Raw genomic sequence first — 26311 nt, 5'->3', positions numbered from 1 at the left:
TTAGATTTGAACTTAAAGCAAAACATTTTTTTTTGTCTTGGTGTTAAAGGAAAATTATGGAGTTCATTTCTGGCATGTGAAGGTACACTTCCACTTACTACTAAAATTTGAACTATTCAGTCCAAAATAATTTGTGTTTATGCATGTATTTTAAGTTATTTCAAAACATTTTCAAATTTCTGTCCTTTTTGATACATAAAATATTAATAATTTCATTTTAATTATATTGAAACCTTTTAGAATTGCATTAAAACATTACAAGTCTTAAAATTATATACACTTATCTACATATAAAGAACAAAAAACAACAAATCATTTAATTTTGAAATGGTTTATTAAACAAATATTTTACTACTCTTATTTTTTGGTATTTACTGTAGAAATGACGCACAAGTAAGGAAGTTTCTACACCCAAAGACCGCCAATGTTAAATTTGTCAACATATGGAAGGCAACAAGAGCATTTTATTAGTTACAATACTATTAAATGTGATATAAAAAAAATATTTTTTTAACTGTTTTACCAATGGCAGTAATTTACACCTGGCGCTAAAAGGGTTAATAATAAAGCTATAAACTTTCTAAACCAGTACAACTTCATAACAATTATAAAATATTAATATCTTAATCACTTTTTAAAAGTCTTAAATATAGTCAACTTCTTTATCTGTAACTTTTGAAGGCCCAAGCTCAGTTACTTGTAAACTTTCTTCAGTTCAACAGGTATTGTCTGTTGAATCACACTCGGTTTATGCTAAGAACATAAAAATCAACTACATATTAGTAATTGATTAAACATTTTTTATTTCTTGTTATCAAAATTGTTTCTAGAATTCTCATGTTTTTGGCTTGAAATCTTTTGGTCCCTAAGTAAAACTAAACCATTAGTATTAAAGAATATTAGGTTCTTGTTTTAACAGAATTTAATTTTTTACAGCACTCACGAAATAGAAGAGCGGAGAGTATCACTTTCTCGTCAGATCTCAATAGAAGTAGCTGTGGAATTAAGATCGCCTTCTGAAAATGCTGATGAGAATGTACCTGATCCATCAAAATGTTTCAAAAGAATAACCACACCAGAAATATCATTGGATAATGAAGATGGAGATATACCTTGCATTCCCCCTGAAGTGGAAGTCAGTGAACGTAAGGATGATGGAATCTTAGCAGGTTTCAAAATGTCAGAGGATATTTCTAACATTTGCCATATTGATTCCTCTGAAACATCTGATGACAGCCCTGATGGTCCTCAACAGAAAGAAGCGGAAAGAAAAAGATCTCTGTCTGAAGATCGAGCTTTTGTAAAGTCCCGGCGATATGGACGTCCTTCAATCTGTGATAGGAGACAAGAAGACTTAACTGAGAATGATGCAACGAATTTGATATCCACATCACCAGAAGACGATGAAGATGATGATGGATTTGCTGATGAATTGAGTTTAAGAGCTAAGGAATCAAAAAGGTGTAGTATTGCTCATTTTGTGGAGGGCTTTGATATTGCAAGGCGTTCTATCAAATGTAGACATCGAAATATTGATGCAAATTTAGATGCTGAACCAGAACTGACAACGATTAAAGACACTAACAAATTTTTAGATGTGCCTATCATTCACATTCAAACATCTGATGATGATATCAGTAAAGAAGAAACGAAAAAAAATCAATTATTAGATGTTATCAACATAAGAATAAATGGCTCAAATAGCAACCTGTCCTCAGCATCAGATGTCCCCATAATGTACCTTGGAGATAATCTTTCTGACAAAGAGCATCGCAAGAGTTTGGCTCCATCAGAAACTGATGATGAGGAATTGGTGAGGTATCATCAAATGGATAGTGAGGATTCTTCAAGAATATGTGAGGGGCCGACCGTAGTAGTTGATCCCCCATCTCCCCCTACAATCGACATTGAACAACCAGATGAAGACAGTGATTATCTTAGACGGCCTAGCTTTGAATTTTGCAGAAAATGTAAGTATAAATACTTTGTTTTGTACTTAAAAATATGCTACATCTTTTCTAGGACTGACAGTTAGTTATGCAATGGTAAAACATTGGCAGGAAACTTTGTTATGCTGGAACAAGTACTAATTAAATGTAACAGATAGTGAGTTTGCTTCTCATAAGGTTGTACCTGAGATATATCATAAATTATAAAGGTATTATAAAATATAGTAAAATTCACATCACCAACCTGAAAAAATCTGTATAAATCATTATTCCTACCTTCAGTTTCTTTTCATTGTCACGTTAAAAAACATTGTGTTTGGTAAACAGTACATTCATGAAACATTGTATTGAACACAAAAGAACTTAATATTTTTCATGCAAGTCATTGGATGTAAATTTATTGATTTAAGTATTTATCGTGTTACTTTTATTTTTCTAATGTGCTGCCATTGCATACAAGTACTTTGACCCTCTTTGAGTTCCAAGGACGTGTCAACACAACCTAGTTTGATGATAAAACCAGTAACTGATGGAGTATTGGACTGTGTACATTGTCATTGTTCACATATACATTAATTAAATTTGTACAAATGGCACTAGCTGAAATTAATTTTAATAAACATCGAATCACAAGAAGTTTTTGCTCAGACGGGACTCGAAACCAGGATCTCTTACTTGCCGGGTGAATGTGCTACCATTACACCACAGAGCTTGGTTATTTAAAAATGCATATGTGACAGATAGGGTGAAATAAAATAATCAAATGATAAAAAGTAAGGACTCTGTGGTGTAATGGTAGCACATTCACCAGCAAACGAGAGATCCGGGTTCAAGTCCCGGCAGAGCACGTACTTTTTGTGATTCTATGTTTATTGAAATTATATATATATATATATATATATATATATATATATATATATATATAATTTGAAGAGACTTCCTAACTGATGCATCAATGCCCGTAAAAACCACAAAAGATAGAGTTATGAAATCTTGTACGTGGGTTTAAATTATTTAGTAATATGTTAGTAATATGTCACTCCTGAACATCCACAGGATTACCCAAATGAAAATGATTGGGGTTTGCTGTACGCAGATAGGTTCAACTGGTGTATAGGTTCAAGTGTAACCTCCTGGGTATCCCCCTTAGATTTGTTGTTTGTAAACATATATGTTCATTCTCATGTTGGAAACAAGTTCTAGATGAAAATATATAGATGAATATAGTTTCGTGAAAGTAGCAATGCCAAAGAACAAGTGTTATTTTACTATAAGAGTTTTTGTAATTATAATGGTAAAACTACTATTTTGTGAAAAATGGCTGGGACAAGAGGAACATTACTTATGGCTTGCCCACAGGACTTGAAGAGTTCTTGCAGCTGTATAATGTAATTCCAATTAAGTATACTTTCACTTAAACTGTTTGAAATTATTCAAGCTGGTAAATAATTTAAGATACAGATGCACAGAATTAAACAAGTTTTAGTCACAGCAATGATTATCTTGAATCTCTCAAGAACAATACGCTATCTCGTGTGTTGTGGCATTTGAATGATCTTAGATATAAATTAAATATAGTTCTTAAAAATAATTATTATGTGATAAATATAAAGGTCTGTGAGTGTGAGTATACTAATTAAATGTATCTGCTGTCTGGTCTACTAATTTCTTTAACTTGTAGGTTTTCTCTAAAAACCTTTATCCTGAACCAGAAAATCCCTTGAAATAAATTCTATCTTCAACTAAATGCAAGGTATTACATTTACAAATGGTACTCTCAACTGTAATATGTCCAAATAATGCATTTTGAAAATATTTCTTGTCTCCAAGATCAAAAGATATCTCGGAACATATAGCAAAAAATTATAATTTGTGTTAGAAACTAAATCATGAGAATAAAATCAAAGTAAAGGTCCTTACTATATAAATGCTACATGTGTATTTGGGAAGGTTAGACAGGTTTTGACAATAATCCTTACTCACCGATATTCAAAGCAAATTTGCCTTGCTTGATGAGATCACAGACGTATTGTGTCGGTTGATAAACTATGTTCATTGTGCAGAAGTGTTCATAAGATCCTTAATAATCCTTTTAAACATTTGTGACACTTTTTTTATATAATCCAAAAGGTAGAAATCACATGGTGTCAGGTTAGGTGAACGTGGAGGCCTTGCAAAACATTCTGTCACTAGGCCCCTTGCAACCAATCCAGCCTTTGGGTACAGTGACATTCAACCAATCACGTACTGAGTTATACCAGTGAAACAGTGCACCATCTTGCTGCCAAATGAAGTTCTGTGGTTTATCCTCTTCCAATTGAGAAAGTAGCCATAGTTCTAGTCTGTCAAGATAAGAAATGCCAGGTACAATACCTTCTCCAAAAAAGAAAGGCCCATAAACTTTCCACCTAGATATGGCACGCAAAACATTCAATTTAGGGGAGTCTCACTGCAATTGTACCATCTTGTGAGGGTTTTTTAAGTCCCAGATACACATTGTGAGTGTTCGCATGTCCAAGAGGTGAAATGTTGACTCATCACTAAAAACAACATGATCCAGAAAATCTTCATTGTTGTTCAACAACATTTCGTTTGCAAAATTGGCATGTACGAGATCTGTTCAAAAAATGTTAACTTTTTAATTTCTTTGCTTGCTCTTGTCATGGTTCGTCTTTGATTTGTGCCAATTCGAAAAAATTTATCAAGGAGTCTGTATCAAAGTTCGTATTAAATATGAAATTAAGTGCACGGACGTATTCCGAGTGTTGACTGTGTCTTATGGAGAATCTACCTTGGACTGAAGCAACGTTTATCTGTGGTACAAAATGTTCTCAGAGGGCCAACAAGATGTGAATGATGAACAGTGTACCGTATACCCGAGTACGTCAAGAATCAAGAATTTTATTTTATAAGAAATAGGCATTGTCTGTCAATTAAAAAGTACAATTATACTACTAAGTAATTTGATGATTAAATATTTCATTACTTAAAACATTAAAGAAACTAAACATAAAACAGTTTGCAAGAATGCATCACTTAATTAGAATAAAATTCTTTAGAATATTTTGTAGGATTGTTAATTTTTTACAAATTTTGGAGATTCGCAACTGAACTGTAATTATTCTTAGCTTAATTGCTGACAAGTGAAATGAGAGTTGAAACATTATTGACCAAGTAGAGAACCATATGGTGCAAATAAGTACAGACAACATCACAACCTCTAATTTATTTTCAAATTTCTCTATTGTTATAGAGTAAAAGAATGTAATTGTAATGAATACATGAATACAAACTGGAGCCTGTATTGTTCAAGTGTCAGCGGCGTCACCGTCGTGCTCACTGCTACAGTGCTCCCCCGCCCCGTCTCGCCGCATCTCCACTGCCTCCTTGCTGCGCTCTGATTCAACTGACCAGCCTTCCCCATCGTCCGACTCCAGCAGACCCATTGCTAGGGAGAAACGGCTGCCTATCATCAACCCTCTGGTCCGTCTGCCCATGTGGCCCAGTAAGTCTCTCGTAATTAATTATTTTAATATATCAAAAGCAATGAACTGTATGTCAGTGTTGTTAAATTAGTGTGTTTCAGAATTTAAGTATTTATTGTCATTAATCTACACTATTTGTCTTATTTTAATTTTACTTGTTCTTTTCTGTATTTTATGTTATGTTGGGTTGTAGATGTAACAGGTGGGGCTGGCCTCATCAGTCAGGCATTGCTGGCCAATGCCGACGCATTGTGTGCTGCTGCTGTGCCTCTCATGGATTTAGATGAAACTCTCATGTGAGTCATTCATTATTGATTTTTGAATAAATATGAGGTTTGATTAAAAACAGAATAAAGCCGGAAGAACATGTATTTCTTAACACATTCATGACAACGGATTTTCTGGTTCAGGATAAAGGTTTTAAACAAGTTAGAGAAATTAGTAGACCAGACAGCAGATACATTTAATTAGTATACTCACACTCACAGACCTTTATATTTATCACATAATAATTATTTTTGTTTACCCCATCAAGGTACACATGATCTTTCACAACTGCCATTGTGTACCCAATCGGGTACACACCAAGCTATCGTAAAGCATGTTGTGCACTCGATGGGGTACACGTTGCTATGCATTTCCCTATTGCGTTTTTATTGTTTGCCTGTATTGGTGGTTTGTTAAATGTGATACCGCGCTCAAATAAATACCTTAGACTATTGTGTACCATATCGGGTTCATGATTGCTTAATTTTTTAGGTACTCCTTGGCGGTACAGGGAGAAACATTGAAAAAAACATATTGAAATCGTGTTTTTTTGTGCAAAATTGTAAAGCCTACATATATTTCTCGTTATTCACATTTAACATAAAACATTTACGGTGTTTTACTATTATTATTGAAAAATTTGATGGCAAATAAAAAAGTCTGGAAATAAACCATTGTTGTGAACGTGTTAATAATTTATTACCTGCTTCAAAATATTTTTTTTTAATCCTTACTTGAATACAGATAAGGATAATGGGACTTAACCACTCAGCCAGTGTGTTTGTTGATGTGCTGCAACAATATCAGTCCAGTTATTTTCTAGTCACTCTTTATATCTCCACCTTTCAGCAACAATTTCTTTTGTATAGCTGGTACTTGGAAAAGTTTCATCATTTAAGTGAATTCTAGTAAGTCTTTAATTAGGTGTATATTATTATAAGCACAAATTTTTAAGGTTTAATTTTCACTTTAATTCTCTAATTATTCAGGAACTATGCTATAAAAAGTTACCTATCTAATTTTTGTTAAAGTGATTATCCTTTTAACGAAAATATAAGCTCTTCTTGAAAGATTAGCAATCTAATTCTTAACGTCTTAGTCTAATAAATTTCGTAATAATTTATTTTTGTTAGCAAAATTCATAAAGTAATTTCTGTAACTCAAAAACACACACTTCATGTTGTTATGTAACTGTTGTGTAAACAGAAATAATACTGTTCATAATATTCAAATATAACCTAACCTCAATATAATGTAATTATTGCAGGGAGGGGTTCTTTGAGCGGTGTGTGATGAACAACTATTTTGGTATTGGCATTGATGCGAAGATCTCACTAGACTTCCACCACAAGCGAGAAGAACATCCTGAAAAGTGCAGGTCTCGAGCGCGAAACTACATGTGGTACGGAGTGCTGGGTAGCAAAGAATGGCTTCAGGTATTGTACCTTAACGTTTTACTCCCAGAATTTAAATTACAAGAGTCTCACTAGTAAGGACATGGCAGAGCCACAGTCTTTCTAGATCAGATTGAAAGTTTTACTTTTAAAAAGTGGTTTTTACCAGTACCAATGTTGCAAATCTTTTCTAAACGTTGAACAAAGATTTAAGTAATTGATGATAATTTCAATGTTTTACCAATAAATGGTCAAAAGTAGATAATATCAAAGGTTTGGTCACTAATATTAGAATTGGAAGTAAGCTGTAGGCTATTAATTCTTTGTGTTGAAGGCCAAGGAAACGTGAGGGTAGCAGGCAGGGCTTACACACTGTGTTTTTTATCCCATTAAATTTATTAGGCATCCTTACATGGTGTACTTTCTAGGGCTGAAATATCAAACTATGAACTATCAAACATAGCAGCCTGGGATTTGTACAGAAACAGTAACTACATTTCACAAGGAATGAAGTCACTTAATTTCCAACACCAGAAGCTAAGATAATAGTACAGAAAATAAGAACTTACCTACAGTAGCTGGCTTGTAGCTGGTTATTTATAAACATTTAATATTGGGCCCAATTTTTCATTCACTCACTTTTCATAAAAATGGATAGATAAGGTTTAAAGAAAATGTTCCTGCGACATTTCACTGACTTAAACACTAAACTTGTGCTGAGGAGTTGATTCATTAACTGACACAATTGTGTTCTGATTCAGAAAACTTACAAGAACTTGGAGCAGAGAGTGCAACTAGAATGTGATGGTCAGAGGATACCCCTGCCCTCCCTACAAGGCATTGTTATTCTCAACATCCCAAGGTATAATTATAATAAAATTTTCCATATTAACTTTCAGGTGTATTTTTATAAATCACTTTATTTGTACTATTAGTAACTACTATATAACAATTCATAACCTTTTAACAAAATTTTTATCACTGTCTGTGGCAATTTAAATTGCAAATATTTCATATAGCTCTCATTTTCCATGGTCCCTTATCAAGATGAATATTTATATTTATTTCTGCAACATTTCTATTTATTTGTTTTGTGTTTTTGCTACCTTGATGTCCTATCTCTTGATTTTACTTTTACTTTGTACCTTTTAAGTTGGCAAACCAAGATCATATACCTGTATCAGTAAAAGATCAGTATTGATTTTTACTCAATTGTATATTTAGCAAAGTACACCTTGTAATTCAAGTTATTCGTTACAAAATTAATGTTATGTACATTTAGCTTCATGGGTGGGACCAACTTCTGGGGTGGCACCAAGGAGGATGACATCTTCCTCGCACCCAGTGTGGACGACAAGATCCTGGAGGTGGTGGCTGTGTTTGGCTCTGTGCAAATGGCGGCATCACGGCTCATCAATTTGCAGCATCATCGGATAGCTCAGTGTCAGACAGTACAGATTAATATCCTAGGTGGGTTCACTTTCCTCTGAATTCAGTGTTTGAATTCTGACACTGTTACAGACTTGAGTCTATAAATCTGAAGTTATGTTTGTCTGAAGAAATCCAAAAAAAATTCGGTGATGAAGAAGCTTGAAATGAACTTTTTATGTAATTTTAACATCAGAGACGCCTAGACTACAAAATATAAAAATATTGTGTAATTTAGGGGAAGAGGTAGTCACATTGTCTCATCAGGTACATAATTAAGAGGAAGATGAACTGGAGCTAAACTCAACATTCACATTCAATCAACCCTTCCTACCGTGGCTATGATAATATTATTATTTGACTTGTAGAGAGTAAAAAGAAGACAAATTCGAGGTTTAAATACAAAAAAGTTAGTTATAAAACATGCAAACCTAAAATGCAACCTCCAAAAAAATCATAAATATTACAAATTAACTGATGAATGGTAAAAATTCCTATAGAAATGTTCAATAAAAGAAATACTTGTACTATTGACTAGACAAATACTAATTGATATATGAGGTGAAGCTAGGAAAAAAACCAGACTGAGGCTGATAAAATATTAAGTAATGCTGCAGACCATTTTCCGTAATCTTGTCCTGATGGAGGATCCATGATTGTTTTTTTTTTGCAAATCATTCAGTTTCCCCCCTAAACACCTACAGAGAGTAGTCAGAATTCTAATGTAGTATCCCAACTCACTATATGCCCCTGTGGTAACAATACCTTAGATACAAAAAAATCCCTCTGATGTCATTGCCTTAAATTTCAATTCAGAGAACTAGGGAATTTCCAATGCATCGATTGAGGTATCGATTTGGGATGATAAGTTAAAAACCATGATTGAACCCAACTAACATCATTTTCTAAGAACGCCTGAATAAATTATTTTTTGGTATTTCTTCTGTTCATTGCTCTGATAGTTAAATGGTGATCTTGTTGATCGAGGTTATTGGCTTTTTTCAATGTTAGCATCACGTTTTCCTGATGTTGGTCTGCCATGTATGTGTCATTACTTGTGTCTTCACGGCCATCTTTAATTTGTTTAAACCACTCAAACACTTGTGTTAATGATAAAAAATCGTCGCTGTACGTTGTTTTAAGATTTGAAATGTTTCACTTGCAGAATTTCTAAGTTTGAAAATAAATTTTAGATTCACTCGCTGTTGTTTTTGACATTCAAAATTTTTCCGATTCAGAGACAAAACATTAATTGTGCTATGAGCAGAATGAGTATGAAACCTGCCAGAACTCAAGCAGCGGGTAGATGGGGAATCACATGATCGGCCATACGATATTCAGCCTTAGTGTATTCATTCTGTGGGTACATCAAAACTAATCGAGTTTCTTTGTAGACAAGCCTCTTATATCGTAATAAAGTAATAATGTCTATGAATAATCTACTACGTAAGAGTTCAAGTATCTAGCTTATAGATAGTTGTTTAATTGAAATTGTAACGTTATTATTTGTGTAGTATTCCAGGAATTCAGGTTCTCTATACAAGTCTAAAACTTTCCCCTTCAGTTTCATTGTTTACATTATTTAAATGTATTGAAGTGGAAGCCCTTTAATTATGTTAAGTATCAAAGGAGTACAGTACAGTATAAAGCCTTAAAACATTTTTTCAATCTGTCAAAGTAAATTTAAATCTTTTTAAATACTATAAAAAGAATAAACATATCCTGATAAATCAATAAAGGTTGTGAGTTGATTTAAAATGTTGCTTATCTTATAATATTTTGTTTTAAAACATGAAATCCGTTTATGCATAAATTCTTTTTTGTAATTCCAGAACATCAGAAATTAATATTTTTTAGGTGATGAGGGAGTGCCTATACAAGTAGACGGGGAAGCTTGGATCCAACCACCGGGAATGATTCGAATTATTCATAAAAACAGAATGAAAATGCTTTGCCGTAACCGGGTAAGTATGATTTTAATTTGTTTCTATATTATTATAATTGCAATCAAAATTAATACATTATAAATGAACACTGAGAAAGAACACACTTATTACCATATATTTTGGCATTCCACATAATAATGGACTTAGCGTTTTCAGAAGTTCCCTAGTATAAATGGTTTAGATTTATACATTTTTGTCTAACGCACCACATACTGCACAGAAAAGAAAATGTTTGAGAAGCTCAGTTACAATGTTTAATTCTGGCTTTTTTGTTACTGTCTGCAGAGTATTTGTTGTTGATTATTTATTATCTGTAGGTTCGTGACACTGTTCACTAACTGAAGTAAATGAATGGCTGCTTTGCCTCAATTCAGAGAAAGCTAAGATAATTTGTCATGGCAAACTACCAAAGGATCTACCATCTTCATCACTCTACACAGTGTTATTGAATGATTTAAGTAAAATGTGTACATTTAAACCTGAACTGTTATCACTAATTAGATAATAAAATAGACTAATACAACTCTAGCCTACAGATAGTGTTGATAGTAATGTATAGTGGTTTCTAATAAAGTAGTTATAATGATTGTGTGGGATTAATTTTACATCATTTTTAACAATTGCTCACAGTTAATTCAGTAAGATGTGTTTATGGTTTTGAAATTTTTAAAAAGTATGCTGAGAGGAACTATCACTGTTATTGTAGGAAAATATATTGTGAATTCAAATTAAATATATTTAATTTCTTACAAACATTTAAGAAAACATGTAAATAGTTAGTAAATAAAATTCTTTCAGCGTCTTACTTTGTGTAATTTTTTCATTCAAATTATTTTTTTTAATTCCAATAGATGCATAAACTCAAAGAACATGTCTTTCTCTCTTATGTAAGGTGTATATAAGCTCCAACTCACCAGGGATCACTTCTGGCTGGTTCATACCTTCCGGTTCAACCTACTGAGCACAGTAAAAACCGATTTGTCACTTAAATCTGGGCAACCCTATGGTTGTCCAGGAGCAGCATATCACTAACAGCAAATATCGAGATTCTGGAGTGCAAGGGTAATTTGATAGGTCTAGTCTACTGTGGGAGATAACTGTTGGAGTTGGTGGGGTTCATTCCCTAAGTGTCAGAGTTTCTTGCTAGTCTCAATAAGGGTGTGCCACCCCCTGCCTGTTTTAACATGAGAGGCTGGTTCAGAGCTGGCCTCCCCTTCTTTCAAGGGGACATGATTCTGAGATTAGTACCCAAAATTCTTCCTCATGGATCTCGATAGGAGGCAGTCACTCCAGAAGCAGCGCAAAGGTCCTTATAAGACTAGGTGGAAATTATAAGCTTCTTGTCCTAAGAGAACAAAAAAAGGTTTAAACAACTTTGTAGCTTACAAAGTTTTGTAGAAGGTTTAAAACTTTCCAGTAATCTGAAAAACAAACTCATTTACTTGGACTTATCTGTTTAAGGCTCTGGAAGAGTCTCTGCGAGCTTGGCAGAAACAAAGACAACATCAGCTCCAGCCCCGACGTAACACCATCAAAGATCTAAGCTTCGGAGAGGAGGAAGGTCTGCTACTACTGGCCTTTACTGAAGCTGTATCTTCACTCATCAAGTTAGTGTCAGCATTACATGAGTTCTAAAATATTTCCTGACGCACATGTAGCTTGGAAATTGTGCTTAGCTGTTTTATCTATCAGAATAAGGTATATTCGTTTTAGATAGCTAAAACTTTGACAATAACAAAATTAGCTGTTATTTTATGAAGTTAATTTGGGAATTTTTTATCTCCTTTATCCTTAATCTTCCAGACAAAAATCTAGTTGACATGGAGGATTGCATTTAAGAAGACTAATAAGTGGCATGAAAGAAATCTGTTGGAGGTGGAGGCTGCAAGTTCTCAAATCGACTGACAACCATTGTGTGATGTTGACAAGTTGTTTGCTAGAGTTGAAAGTGCTTGGTTGAATTTAACGCCTTAATGCTCAGGCAAAATAGATCTATGAGTATGCAGATGTGGCCAATCAGTGTTACAGTGTAGCTTTACTAAATTCGTGGTTAAACTTATTTTTTACTGAAAGTGGAAACACAATTTTAGTTATATGATCACTGATTATTTAATCAAATTGCACCTACCTATACTAATGCAACCTTGATAGGTTGAATTAAAATTTGTATTCATGCCTAAATTATGTTTGTTTTTTACTTTTTCTGCTATTGTTTTCAATGTTTTTTTATTATTAAAATTAGAAACTTTAATACTAGTTATATTTTAATTTATTATTGTTATTTTCACTAATCTATATCCATCGACCCCAGTACACCCTTTATTATATCCATGTATATTTACAATTCTAGTATTCATCTTATCCCTATCTACAACTAGGATGATATCTCTAAAAAAACTATGAAAAAAAGTTGTAAAGTGTATAGATTATGAGTTGAATAAAGTGTATAGTTTTTACAATTCATTTTAATAAATCATAAATATGCAGGGTATTATGACTTTCAATAATAATTATTATTATTATTGAAAGAAGTTTGCAAAAGTAAAATGAAAATTCCTCATTTAAGAAACTAGATTTTCAGCTTGGAAACATTTTAGTAAATAAGATCTATGATATTTTAGAATTAAAACTTAAAGTGCCCCATGGCTGTCTTTCGTCACAATAATCATGTGCTACCAATGATGTATATTGCCCATCATCAGTTAGTGTTGACGTAATTACCAATAACGGACTCTGTCAAAAAATGTTACTGATATTGATTATTTTGGAATTTATCTATACTATTATATCAATGATCTGTTAAAATATAACATGTTCGATTTTGAAACTGGTCGACTCTCACGAAATTAATTGTCGTCTGAAATGACATAGCAGTAAAATTACGTAATTCTTTTCTGAGTTTTATTAACTTTATGGAGAACATACTCAATGAAAGTAAAAATGAAGTGAGTGATGGTAATCCTTTGAAGATGAAGTTTTGAGTGAAAGTGGTGATTAAAAAATTTAAGAAAATTATATGAGTAGGCCTAACCTTCAAACGTGGGAGTGGCCCAAGCAAGTTAATGATAATACCACATAATTTCATTTTTAGTGGTAGATCTGGTATGAATCCAGTTGTAACTAGACAATTATAGACTTAAAATATTAGATAGTAAAATACAATTTTAAGATTTTATATGGTTGTTTAATATTTTTAATTGACCCTAAGCACCTACACAATGATTTCCATTGTAAAATCAAAACATTAATTCGGTACCTGAGGGTAAAAATATTTAGATTTTAATTTGTAGTCAATGGGTTAAAATGCCACAGTAGTCTCGGGGTTATAAAAGGACATGTTGAATCTTATAACATTCAATACTGTTTTTTCAATACCATATGCAGTAACCGTTTTTTCCAACATGATCTAAAGGCTATTTCATGTGAAAATATTTCATAACAGAGAAAATTTTAGCATGGCACCGAAAGGGTTAACCATAATTTAACTCGTAAAACTTAATCTGATGTAATACCTTGCTGATTATAAGTATAATAAAAGAAAACACAATATATGATCAGATTTTCTTTATGTACATAATACTAGAAATGGTGGTAAATGTAACTTGGCCATACAAATAAAATAAAACAATTGGTGGCAGGTTCATCAAGAGCCTAACAGTGCGTTATCCCCTGTTGAGAGCAGACATCGACGATCTGGTCGTTAATTGTGCCGAGAATCTGGAGAAAGTGTACCAAGATGGGAAACTGTCTCAGGGAGTAAGTAATTATACACATAAAAAAACCTAACTTACACTAAGAAATGGATTACTCAGGAAATCATAAAATCCTCTGAACATAAAAGAAGGCTTCATATTCAATCAAAGTACTGTACAGATGCTTTATTTCTAAGTTATGTCAAAAAATATAAAAAAAGTGTTCAATAAGGTACTTGCGGAAGCGAAGAAATCTTGTAATAGGTAGTTCTTATATAATAGATTCTAAAAACAAAACTAAGGCAATGTGGAATGTAATTAAAGATGAACTAGGTCTTAATAAAATCAGTGAAAATGACAACAAATTAAAGATTAATAATAAGGAGATAGATGACCCGATATCTGTAGCTAAACTTTTTAACAATCAATATACAAATATAGTAGAGTTATTAAAAGTTCCAAAAGCTCCTGCCACATTACCCCTTCACATTATCTTACATGTGAACAAGATGACATTGAGCTGCAAGTTTTTTCACCCACTAACAAAACTGAGGTCAAAAATATCATTTTAAATCTGAGCAACAAGTAGTTCAAGTGGATGGGATGAGATCCCTAGTAAGATAATTAAATGGTCTGTTGATACAATCTCTGATGTACTAAGTGGACTTATAAATACGTCTTTATGTGAAGGAATATTTCCTGACCTATTGAAGTTATCAGAAATTCACCTAATACATAAAAAGGGTTCACATAGTGAAATAAACAATAATAGACCAATTACTCTTCTAAGTTCGATTTCAAAAATCTATGAAAAAATTATCCATAGCAGACTTTTTGACTTTTTAGAATTGAATAACAAATTATGTAAAGAGCAGTATGGTTTTAGAAAAAATTTTAGTACACAATCAGTTCTGTTCTCTTCCGTAAACAGTACCATTGAAGCCTTGGATGAGTCAACACTGCAGGGGATTTCTGTGACTTATATAAGGCTTTTGATTGTGTAGATCGTACACTGCTGCTGACAAAGTTAAGAAGAATGGGTGTCAAAGGCACAGCTCTTATGCTATTATATTCTTATTTATATTACCACAAACAGAGGACAGTTATTATTAATAAATCAGGAAAATATTGTTCTAATTGGGCAGATGTAAAACATGGTGAACCTTAAGAGTCAATATTAGGCCTATTGTTATTTATTATCTATGTCAATGATCTGCCAAATTACCTTCCTAAAGAAGTTTGTAGCCTCTTTTTATATGCAGACGATAAAACTGCTCTAATTAGATGAAAAATGTTAAGTGACTTTTTATCAAAGATGTCATTGATAAACTTAACAAAATTTTCCTTACTCACAGTCTGTTGTTAAATCGAGACGAGACTAATACATTATGCTTTAAATTAAGAAATGATCATTTTTTAAAGGGTTTAGTAATAATACACAAGTAGTTAAATTTTTAGGCATACATTTAGACACTAAATTAAATTTTTCTGACCATATCAATATATTAAATAAGAAGCTTAATTCAACCAGGTACGCTTTAAGTATACTAGTTACAATAACATCTTTGGAAGTTGGTATAGCTGTATATTATGCCCACGTATACTCGATGTTGAGTTATGGAATTACTTTGTGGGGTAATTGCTCAGATGTGCAAAAACTCTTTATTAGTCAAAAATCAATTATTAGAACAATAGGTCATTGCGACTCAAGAACAACATGTAAACCGTTATTTAAAAAATTTAACATCCTTACTTTGCCATGTATATATATATTTTTGAAATGCTTAAATTGACTAGAATCCTGATCAGTTTGAAAAATACAAATTTAATCATAGATATCACACAAGAAATTGTAATTTGTTTCAATATCCGGCACATAAACTAAAAACAATTTGAAACTAGTCCTCTTTATGAAGGTTTTAAATTATATAATCATATTCCAGTCATATAAAAAACTTCCCTTATCTACATTTACAAAAAATTAAAAGAAGCACTTTGTCAAAAAACATAATTATAGTGTAAATGAATTCTTTGAAGACAGTTTATGATGAAAACGAAAAATAATAATATGTCTTTTAAAAAATTTTAAAATGGGTGTAAGCTTTGGATTTAATCAATGTTTATTTTAATTTTATGTTTTATAACATTTTATAGATCAATGTATCAAAAGTGATTTTTTATTTTTTTTATTATTTTTAAGTAGTTTTTAATCATTGAATATGTACCAGTTTTTATTACATTGTGATAGCAGAAAACGTATTGTACAATAAATATTTGTCTATTGTCTATTGACTACAAACAAAGTTAAATAGTTTCGAATGTATGGTTTGATCAAGATGGTAGCATGTTTCCAAAGATAAAACAATAGAAAGTTAATTTTGATTTGTAAAATGAGACGTGCTATGCCTCTTGCAGAAATAATTCATGCCTATATAAGAGTAAAATCACATTAACAATGGACTGGGATTTTTTTCCCAGGTGGAGTTGAGGCCTTTAGTCACGGAGCTGGTCTCCAGTGCCCGAGAACTCCATGATGAGGCTTGTGTTCTGTTGCGGGACAAAGGACAAGATATTGTGAGTTAAAATCTTATTTTATTTTATTATTATTATTATTTATGCTAAATTCTAGGAGTTACATGTCCATTTATCCATCTCTTTGTGTTTTATTCGTTATTGATTCAACTTTCTTGAATGTAATTGAATTTCATATATTATATCGCTCTTTAAGAAGAGGAGAAAGGTTTTGTAGATGTTTCATGAGTTCCCAAAGCTAATATCAGATTTTGGTTAACCTCCTCAGCTTCAGGTATGGTAATGTACCATTGTCGCTCTTAGGTTAAATTTGTACTGACAAGGTTAGTTACAGTAAAAAACATGTAAACTTTAAATTGTATTTTATACAAAAACTTAAGTTGTTTTAAATATTTTTGGAGAGCAGGGAGGGAAAAGAGTTAGGTGAAAATCATTATTTTAAGAAAGGAAGTATGGATATATATTACTCTTACAAATTAAATATGAATATAGTCTTTGGAAGAGTTAAAACTATATATGGAAGAGGTATTGCCTTGATTCTAAATCAACCAATTAAGATTATTTCCTGATTTTTCTGTTGATGTAGTCAGAAACATCAGATGATGTTTGGCTTGATGTTTGGCTTGATGTAGAACCCAGGATATGTCAAACCAGCTGGAGATACATCCTGTCCTCCATTTTCTAATGGATTTTGGAGTCCTCTCTTGGTGGCAACATTCTTGACATCTCGCACATGAGTCATATCCATTAACTTTACCTGAAGTGTAGTGTGTAGTGGTGTGTTCATTCAAGGATCATCGCTTTGTTTATGACTGAGTTCGAATTATCCAAATTTGGCATACAGCTTTCTTCTGTCAACTAAGTAGTAGGTTTCTTGAATTTCTGTTTGGCAGAGTGGACATGGGATTCAGCAAGTTTTTGCTCAATTGGTATGAGTATTTTTTGGTTTGATTCAGGCAGTATCTCATATAATTTATACTCAAACCGAAACTTTCATGTGTACCATGTGTTTCTGGCCAAGTCTGTTTAGGTATCACATTACATTCAAACCCAATTTCAATTTCGTGTTTTCACCAACCAACTAGCAGACTGGATATTTCATGAAATTAGTATTTCACATTTTTAGGTGAAACCAACCCTGATGTTTTATTAAATATAATGGGGTAAAAAATAACTCAAAATCTCCAGTATTTTAATGTATTTGCAAATGGCATTTTATATATTTTGAGTAAAACACCAAATACAAACCAGTGAGAGTTACTTAGTCCTCATGGTGGTCAACTTATTTTATTATATCATCTTGAATATGATCATCTTTAAATTGAGACAACTCTCAAAAGCATACAAACACAGGTTTTAATTATGGTTTGAGCTGTAACATGTTTCTTAATGAGGATATTCAAAATCATTATTAGCATAGGAGTTGTTTAAGTAAGTAGTTTAACTCATTAATTTAAATTAAATTTGTAGTAGTACCAATATAAATGCTATTACAGAGAGAAGACCTGGCAAACCAGCTGGGACTGGTGTTGACAGGAATGGAGGCGGAGTTCCGCCGCTGTTGTGTTACCATCTCTCAGGAATCAGGGCTTTCTTATATCTGCTTTCAACAGCCTCCGCCAGATGAACAGGTGACAGTATGATATTATTGTACATCAAACTAATAAGCTATTTTGATATTTTTCAAACCATTGTAACCAAAATGATGCACATATAAACAAACAAATGATTAATTCATAAACTTAAGACACAGTTCAAGTCGTATTGGCTACATACACAGTTTTAGATTCAAAATACACTAATACACTTGAGGCTGTGTCAAAGTTTTAAAATAGGAACCTCTAGAAAGTGACACTCATTTTAAAGGTATTATAAAAAGAAAAAGAATGGCTCAAACTAGAGGTCTCTAATGTTACTCTGTAAAATTTGGTGGCCAATTAAAGTTTGCATTGTTTTTCCCCCACAATTTATGTTACACTTAAAGTTATTGCAAGTCAGATAAAATATATACTTACTAGTTAATGTGAGAACTTATGACACCAAATCATAAAACAAGTTATTACAAGAATCAACAGACATCAACAACCATGAATAGCATGATTTTGTTTTCTGTAACCGAAGCCCAGTAGGAAGTCCTGGGAATACCAATGACTGGTTTTGTCATGTTATCTCTTATTGGAGACACAATAACTGGACTGTCTAACTAGATAGCATGTGTGACATATTCAGTCCAGTTAAAATACCCAATTTGTGGGCGGGGGAGGGATCAAAAACGTTCATACAAAACAAAACTCCTCAATCGGTCATATAAACATCCCCCAATGTAAATCACTCCATTTCTATTCATAAGATAATAGGGAGGGACTTTTAAGACACACAGTATAAAATTATTAATTATATTACAAATACACCCTCTGATTGAATACAAAATATTTCATCGTCTATATAGTTTGGTAAATGTATTGAATTGATTTACTCATGAGACACTCTCCTTGTACACATATTACATGAGAGACTTGTGATAATCAGTATATATTTTGTGACAGGAACGGAAGGGTCGTAGTGGACGAGGTCTATTCTGGAAACTGCGTAGAGAAAAGGCACGCGGTGCAGGGAGGGAGGTGGCAGGTTGGGGAGTGGTGGAAGTATGTGCCTGGCTGGAATCACTACAACTGTCCGAGTACGCAGACGCTTTCCAGGGTCATGACATCCGCGGCCGAGAGCTTCTCACTCTGACCAGGCGAGATCTCAAAGACTTGGGAATCACCAAAGTTGGACATGTCAAACGCATTCTCCAAGCAATCAAGGAACTCAATATGTGATCTCGGAGTGTCTAGGCCGGTTAGTTTACCTCTTTGCTCACGTTAATCTGCTTTTATCCAGTCTAAATTTCTGTCTTACCCATAAATAGATTTGTTTGTATTCACAATAATATAATTTTTTCTAATTCATACATTTAATTTGTTTGATTTTTTAAATTTTAATGTAAAGTTAAATATTTTAACACGTTCTCTGCCATGAAAACATATCTGTACTCTAATGTTATCAACTGTGTGGTGCAGACACATATTTTAGAAGCACAGTATTCTATGATGTTATGAGTAGTTCAGTAATTATTTGCTAGTATCACATTATTTCTTATTCTTACATTGTTTTATTAAAGATGTAAGATAAAGATGTTTTATTAAAACTTAGAATGAATGAGTAAACTAATATAGACAAATTTCAAATTTCAATGATATACTGTATAACAGACAAACAAAAAACCAGTTAAAATTTCAAAATCTTGTTTGGTTCTATATAGAACAAAAATATATTGTTTTTGTAGAATATGGAGCTTATTCAAGAACTGTGAATATTTTTATGGACATTATCAATGTTTACATTCTAAAAGTTGAATCATGTATTATAATTTGTTCAAATTGTTTGAAATGGGCATGTTTCACTTTCTCATTGAGTATATTTCTTTGTTTCAGATTCTCTCGGGTCTTCACGTCTTTATTTTAGTCAACGACAATTTCCTTTATTTTCTTTATCTTTAAGTTAAGATCTTCTTCCACTATTACTAAAAGACAACTCATGAACTAGACTGCAGGTTTTTACAGTATTTATATACTCAAATGAATCTCATACGTTGGTTTTAAATTATTTAGCCACATTATTTTTGTTATAAGCTAATGAAATCTCTTGTTTTTTTACTGTTATTGTAAATTAAGTTTGCAATACAAGATGCTTAGTAATTTATAGAATAGAGTTGTATTTTTTCATATGAATTGTTTTTTCAGTTTATGTTTTTAATGTTTCACAAAAATTATTATTAAATTAAACAAAGTGTTGGGTTTCCATCTGTTTTAAATTTTAAGTATATTTTATTTCTTTTATTGATTGCTGTATTCATACTATGTATCCACATTTGAGTTTTCTCTTATCCAAAACCAAATTGAATTTATAAATTTAATTAAAATATTGATTTTACATTCTGAAATTTGTAAAGTGAAACCATAATACATTATCAGTAATCCTTATTCAAATTGTATTCATCAAAAAACATAATTTTTGTGGTAACATTATAACCGTTCATATGAAGTATTCAGCAAACAAAATCTGCCATCAGTTACACTTTAAGAAGGGAGTGGTATGAATATAACTTTTTAAGCACCGTCTATGTTTTCAGAATTAAGGAGATGGTAGTTTTAACAATTTATAAACCAAAATGTTTGTTAGTGTTGCTTTGTGTTTGACTGTTGGAACAGTTTGAATCGTAGAAGGATGCTATGAGGATTGTTACTACATTGTAGAAGGCCGGACGAATAAATGCAGAACTGCACATATCAGAACTGTAAAACTAAATTTGTCGTATTTTTGTTTCTGTTTCAATACACTGGATTTTATCTCTGTTAGATTATTGAATGTTTGTATTATTAATGTAAATGAGACTGTTACGTATATATTGTTATTAGTTATAATTCCTGTTTACTTCACTGGCAACCAAAAATCCAAATTGAGTTTCTGAACTGGTATGTCCTTGATCAGTATTAATTTAATATGTTTTTTTGATAAGTTTGTAAGTGCTATTTTATTCCTTTTTATGGTTAACATCTTCTTACACCAAACCACAGTTGTAGCCAACTGCATACAGAATGTATATTATAATTCAGAACGAGTGAATAGGAATAAATTTCTATTGGTTTTGGTATGTTTAATGAATAAAGACTATTATTTTAATTTTTAAAATCAATTTATATTCAAAGGCTATGATAAATTTGACATCAACATTTATTTTTAAAAGCTGATATGCTATGTTTAAAAGTTTAAAAGTTTCTATGTTTAATTATACATTATAATGATGAAATGGTTACAATCATAGTTGTGCTCTGGGTGTGTTGGGATATGCAAATAGTTCAAAATTTGAACTTTTCATTCAATTTTTAGTATTCAATTCAAACTTGAGTCTCTAAAAAAATTTAACTTATAGCATTTCAATAATGTAAAACACAGTAAATTACTAAATTAAGTCCCAATTTTATAAACCAATCTACTTTGCATATTTTTTTGCGTATAGAATTATTATAATTTTTCTCTCAAGTTGTAATAAAAACCCATATTGTGTTTAGTTTTTTCTGTAATCGCTCGCATTGGCTTTAAAAATGCCCATGAAACAGCCACTTCTCAGTAGAAGTCCTGCATCCACTCTTGACCATCCATGTGGCTATCATTTAACTCCTTATTGTCAGACCATTGTTGATTGTTTTGTAATAGTTTATTTAAAATTACTATATATATATATATATATATATATATATGTTATACATGTATGCATATAAAACACATACATAAAATTCATATATTATATATATATATATATATATATATATATATATATATACATACATAAAATTGTATGGAATGCTTTAGTTTGATCTATGAGCATTAATCATTAATCAATCCTCATTACCTGTGTGTCAAATTGGAAGTGTTATTTTGTTTGGTTTTAGTCTGCCTAATTATAGACCTGTTATGGTTGGATTGATCAAGTAGTCTTACAGAATTAATTACTTTGCCCTAATGATTTATTTATATCAGAAACTTAATTAAGAGAGCTCTTTGTCTTGAGGATTACTGCCTAACTTTGAGGATATAAAGGGTGTCTCACGAGTAACCCGACAAACTTCTCAGGTGGTTTCCTCTCATCAAAGTAATGTTCATATAAACATATGTCCGGAAACGCTTTGTTAACGAGATATAGCTAGTGAAAGATTTCACCCGATTTTCTAGGAAAGGGCGGAAATAAAGCGAAACTGATGTTTTTATGGCATAAAAATAGTTGTTACATTTATTGGATTTTATGTAAAATAAATTGAACAAAATAAGTCCCAGACCTGTAAGACCACTCATTTCTGAAATATCAGACAATATATGCAAAATTCGGTCTCGAAAAACATGCTTTTTTTAGATTTGAAGTACATTAACTTCATTAAATGGGTAATAAACATGCAAACTTTTGAACCAAAACTTTTAGAGAATTTAATTCCGAAGAGAATAATGTCAAATAGGTTAATAATGCACAAAAACAAAATTTTAAAATTAAAGCTTAATTAAATCAACCCATACAAAAAATATGACAAAAATAAAATATTTTGTAAACCATACATTTCCCTCGTTCTTAATTATAATGTTTTATAAAATATTTTATAGTAATACTTTTTTTATTTTACTAAGTTGTATGTACAGTGGTTTCCAAAAATCCCCTTTTATTAAGTTATAATGTATAGAACCCCCTGCAGTAACAAGTATTTACAGTGTAAGGTTTCAATAGTTTATGATTAGTTAGATACAAAATATTTTTGTTTGTAGCTAGCGAAAACTTAAGTTCTCATTCCTTTTAAAAGCACATCTCAGGTCTCCAACTAAATAACTAGAAGTGGATTTTATCAGCCCAGGTCAATAAAATCAAACTCATTTATTACGAAGACATGGCATATACCATGATTTCTGATTACCATTTGTTTATTGTTACAACCAGTGATGTATTCAGGAAAACAAACTGTCTGATAAAAATAATAAACTCAAATCCCAATCGTTAAGCTCCTGTCTGACTTATTCAGTATGCTAATTTGTTAACTTAAAATTTAAGATTCAGGAATCAACATAGTCATCACATAATATCAAACTAAACATGAACACACTTATGGACTTCTTTTTACAAAAATCTTTTATTTTGGTGATAAAATTTAGTAGATGTTTGTTTGTTTAGTCTGAAAATTTACTTAATCCCCAAGAATTGTTTTATAAAAAACAAGCCATTAATGTTTCTTGATTGCAAATAATTGTCTTAGATTTTGCACGTAAAAAGTCTAAGATAGAAAACATGTAAGAACAAATTTTAATTTATAAATTGTTTATAACTGGAACTAGTAATATGCATTGCTAAGCAATATATATTCAAGTTAAAATTTTTCTCATTTTCTTACAAATTATTTTTTTGTGTCATTTAACCAAAGCAAATTTACTGTCAAGTTTAGTTCATTGCCTTCTCAGCAAATTTTTGCTGACTCCAATGGGTGGAAACCACTGTGTACTCTATAGATATAACTATTTCGATCTCAGTTGTCATTTAGGGTACCTATAGTAATGTAATTTGTCTGCCACCTAGTATTGGTGCATCTTTTTCAGATTTGTTCTTGTTGGAACTTTATTATAATTTTATGTTAAGAGCATTTATTTTGTTTAACACACTATAACTTTTACAAAAAGAACCGTAATATTAATTATAGTTGAATATAAATTTTAATTGGTGCTTATTTAAATTGTTTAAGATAATTCCCAATGTCTCTACATTTAATCCGAATCTGTTACAACATTTTTGTATATATCATTCAAAAATGTTGGTTTTTATTCAAGACTTATAGGCCTAGTATTAAATGTTTATTTTATAATGTTTTAATTAATTAATAGATATTACAATAATTGTACTACTTTAAGGTTAATATATTTTAGTAACTGTAATAATAATGGAACGTTGGTCTAGCCAAATTTCACTTTGTTTGAAGATTTACAGTTTAATCTGTTGGTGTGTATACGGTGTTAATGTTTCATTTAATGAACATTAATTTATTGTGATTTCCTCTAATTCCCTTAATTAAGGGACCAATTTAAAGTAATGCAGAATATCTTAAATATTACAAGTTTGTATTGTATTTTTTCTACTTTAGAACTAATTCTTGATCGAAGTTTTTTGTCAATTGTAATGTTTTGCCTAAAATGTACTACTTCTTTTCAGATTGTATTTTTGGTACTTGCTACTGTAACTTACTCTTTTGCCTAATTCGCTAAAAGTGTGTTAATTGTTGTTGGGAAAGTTCCTGTACAGTATTTTTAATGTTTGTACATTGTTGTAATTTCACTGCCTCCTGCACATTGAATCAATATGAAATGTTTGTAATAGGTTCTGACATTCATTCAGGGATCTAAGCGAATAAGCAAGGGCAGTTTGATGAGTGCATACAATTTCAGTAGGATTAGAGAAATGGTACTTATTATTAGTAAGTAGAATTTCTTGGAAAAACTGAACTCATTTGGAACTAATTCACAATGTTTAGCACTATTTCCAGAAAATTCATTTCCATAAACTTATTCTAGTTCAAACGAAATCTTCTTGTTTGTTTCCCCCATTGTTATATTGAGGAATAGATGAATAGATGATAATAAAAAAATGTTTAATCCGGACAGTCAGAACATTTTGAATTGTGCTGGGCCTTGGCTCTTTTAGCTGAGAGGCCACAATTCCAATGAAATAACTTGGCGTGTTTCTGTGAAGGTAAACTATGTTTCTGTATGCAAGTAATATCTGATATATTTGCAACCCAGTTCAATAATGCATACTGTAACAATTGTACCCTTTTAAAAAAATTAAAAAATGTATTCCTTAAATAGGTTAAAAAACAAGTTATAGAACTTTTCAGCAGATTTTTGATCTCGTTGATTTCACTGAAACAGCTACTGCCCTTCATTGGAATATACCACTAGAACTTTGGAACAGGTTCAATTGTTTTACATCACCTGACTTGCATGGTTCATAGAAGTACCATACACAATAATAATCTAATACACTTGAAAATGTCTGTTACTTCTTCCAAGAAATGATAATAACTGAAAATAACTTGCATACACCCGTGTCTCTTTGCTATACACAGATTTATCAGACTGCCCTAGTATTTTATTATTTATAATATTACGAGTAATTACTTAATGAGAATCAATATAAAAATGATACTAGTCAATAAACCACCATTCATTATGTTTCGAGATGGTATTTGTTTACAGCCAGAAATTATGCATAAACCACAGTGTTCTGTTGATAAAATTATCTTCGTAGAATGTTAATATTTGACTGAATGACTGAAGGAATGAATATAATACTTTGGATTTACTTATGTAAAGCTATATATACGGTTGCCTTTTACAATCATCTATTTATTCTTTTATTATGATCCACGTGTCATGTACAGTAGAAAATTGAACTTGGTATGTAAATACTACTTCGTCTTAATTTTAAATTTACACTTACGGATAATTCTTCAGTGTTAAGTATTTTCTTGTACTGTTATGGTATTCAATATTTAAGTTTTTTGAACTTGGTCCAAAATGACATGTTTGTTAAGTCATGTCCTGACTTAACGGCAAATCTAAAGCTTAAAAGTAATCCACACTTTCAGTATTCCACTTGTCGTTATTTTACCTTACCCTCTACCACATTACAACTTCAATGTGTACTTGTTATATTATGTCAGTTTCTCAGTGTAAATTTCTTGCTTACTTCATAGCATTTAGTGTCTTGGCTGGAGTTTTCATGTTTCTTGTCTGTACAGATGATATGTCTTGTACTTTTTTATGATGTAAAATCAGTATTACAATATATGTTTGGAAAGTAATAATTTTTCCTTACTAACCATTCAGTTTCAACAGCTATATAATAACTTGTCTGTCAAACTCACCTTTCAATGTATATTAATTTTCAATTTAATTTTCTGGGAACGAGATTGAATATATTTTCTGTAATGGAGTTACACAAGATTCTAAAGTGAAAGCAATGGTGTGTCTCGGGCTTGGGTCACATCA

At 31.5% G+C, this 26311-nt stretch overlaps 1 protein-coding gene across 1 annotated transcript in view; it reads left to right on the top strand.

Annotated features, from left to right (window-relative positions):
• Positions 1-24843, top strand: part of LOC124359916 (diacylglycerol kinase eta) — a 66578-nt gene extending 41735 nt beyond the window's left edge. The window contains exons 15-27 of the mRNA XM_046813051.1: positions 937-1970; positions 5263-5454; positions 5628-5730; positions 6969-7137; positions 7857-7957; positions 8378-8565; positions 10381-10487; positions 11931-12076; positions 14108-14225; positions 16640-16735; positions 18190-18324; positions 19240-19534; positions 20170-24843. Coding sequence (XP_046669007.1) covers positions 937-1970; positions 5263-5454; positions 5628-5730; positions 6969-7137; positions 7857-7957; positions 8378-8565; positions 10381-10487; positions 11931-12076; positions 14108-14225; positions 16640-16735; positions 18190-18324; positions 19240-19515 — 2665 coding nt within the window. The 3' untranslated portion in view covers positions 19516-19534; positions 20170-24843. The remainder of the gene's footprint in view (positions 1-936; positions 1971-5262; positions 5455-5627; positions 5731-6968; positions 7138-7856; positions 7958-8377; positions 8566-10380; positions 10488-11930; positions 12077-14107; positions 14226-16639; positions 16736-18189; positions 18325-19239; positions 19535-20169) is intronic.
• The last annotated feature ends 1468 nt before the right edge of the window (positions 24844-26311 follow it).

Source organism: Homalodisca vitripennis, chromosome 4 (assembly GCF_021130785.1).
Source record: "Homalodisca vitripennis isolate AUS2020 chromosome 4, UT_GWSS_2.1, whole genome shotgun sequence".
In the NCBI taxonomy this organism is placed as follows: Eukaryota; Metazoa; Arthropoda; class Insecta; order Hemiptera; family Cicadellidae; genus Homalodisca; species Homalodisca vitripennis.
The sequence above is the reverse complement of the archived record's forward strand: the minus strand, read 5'-3'. Positions and strand labels throughout refer to the sequence as shown.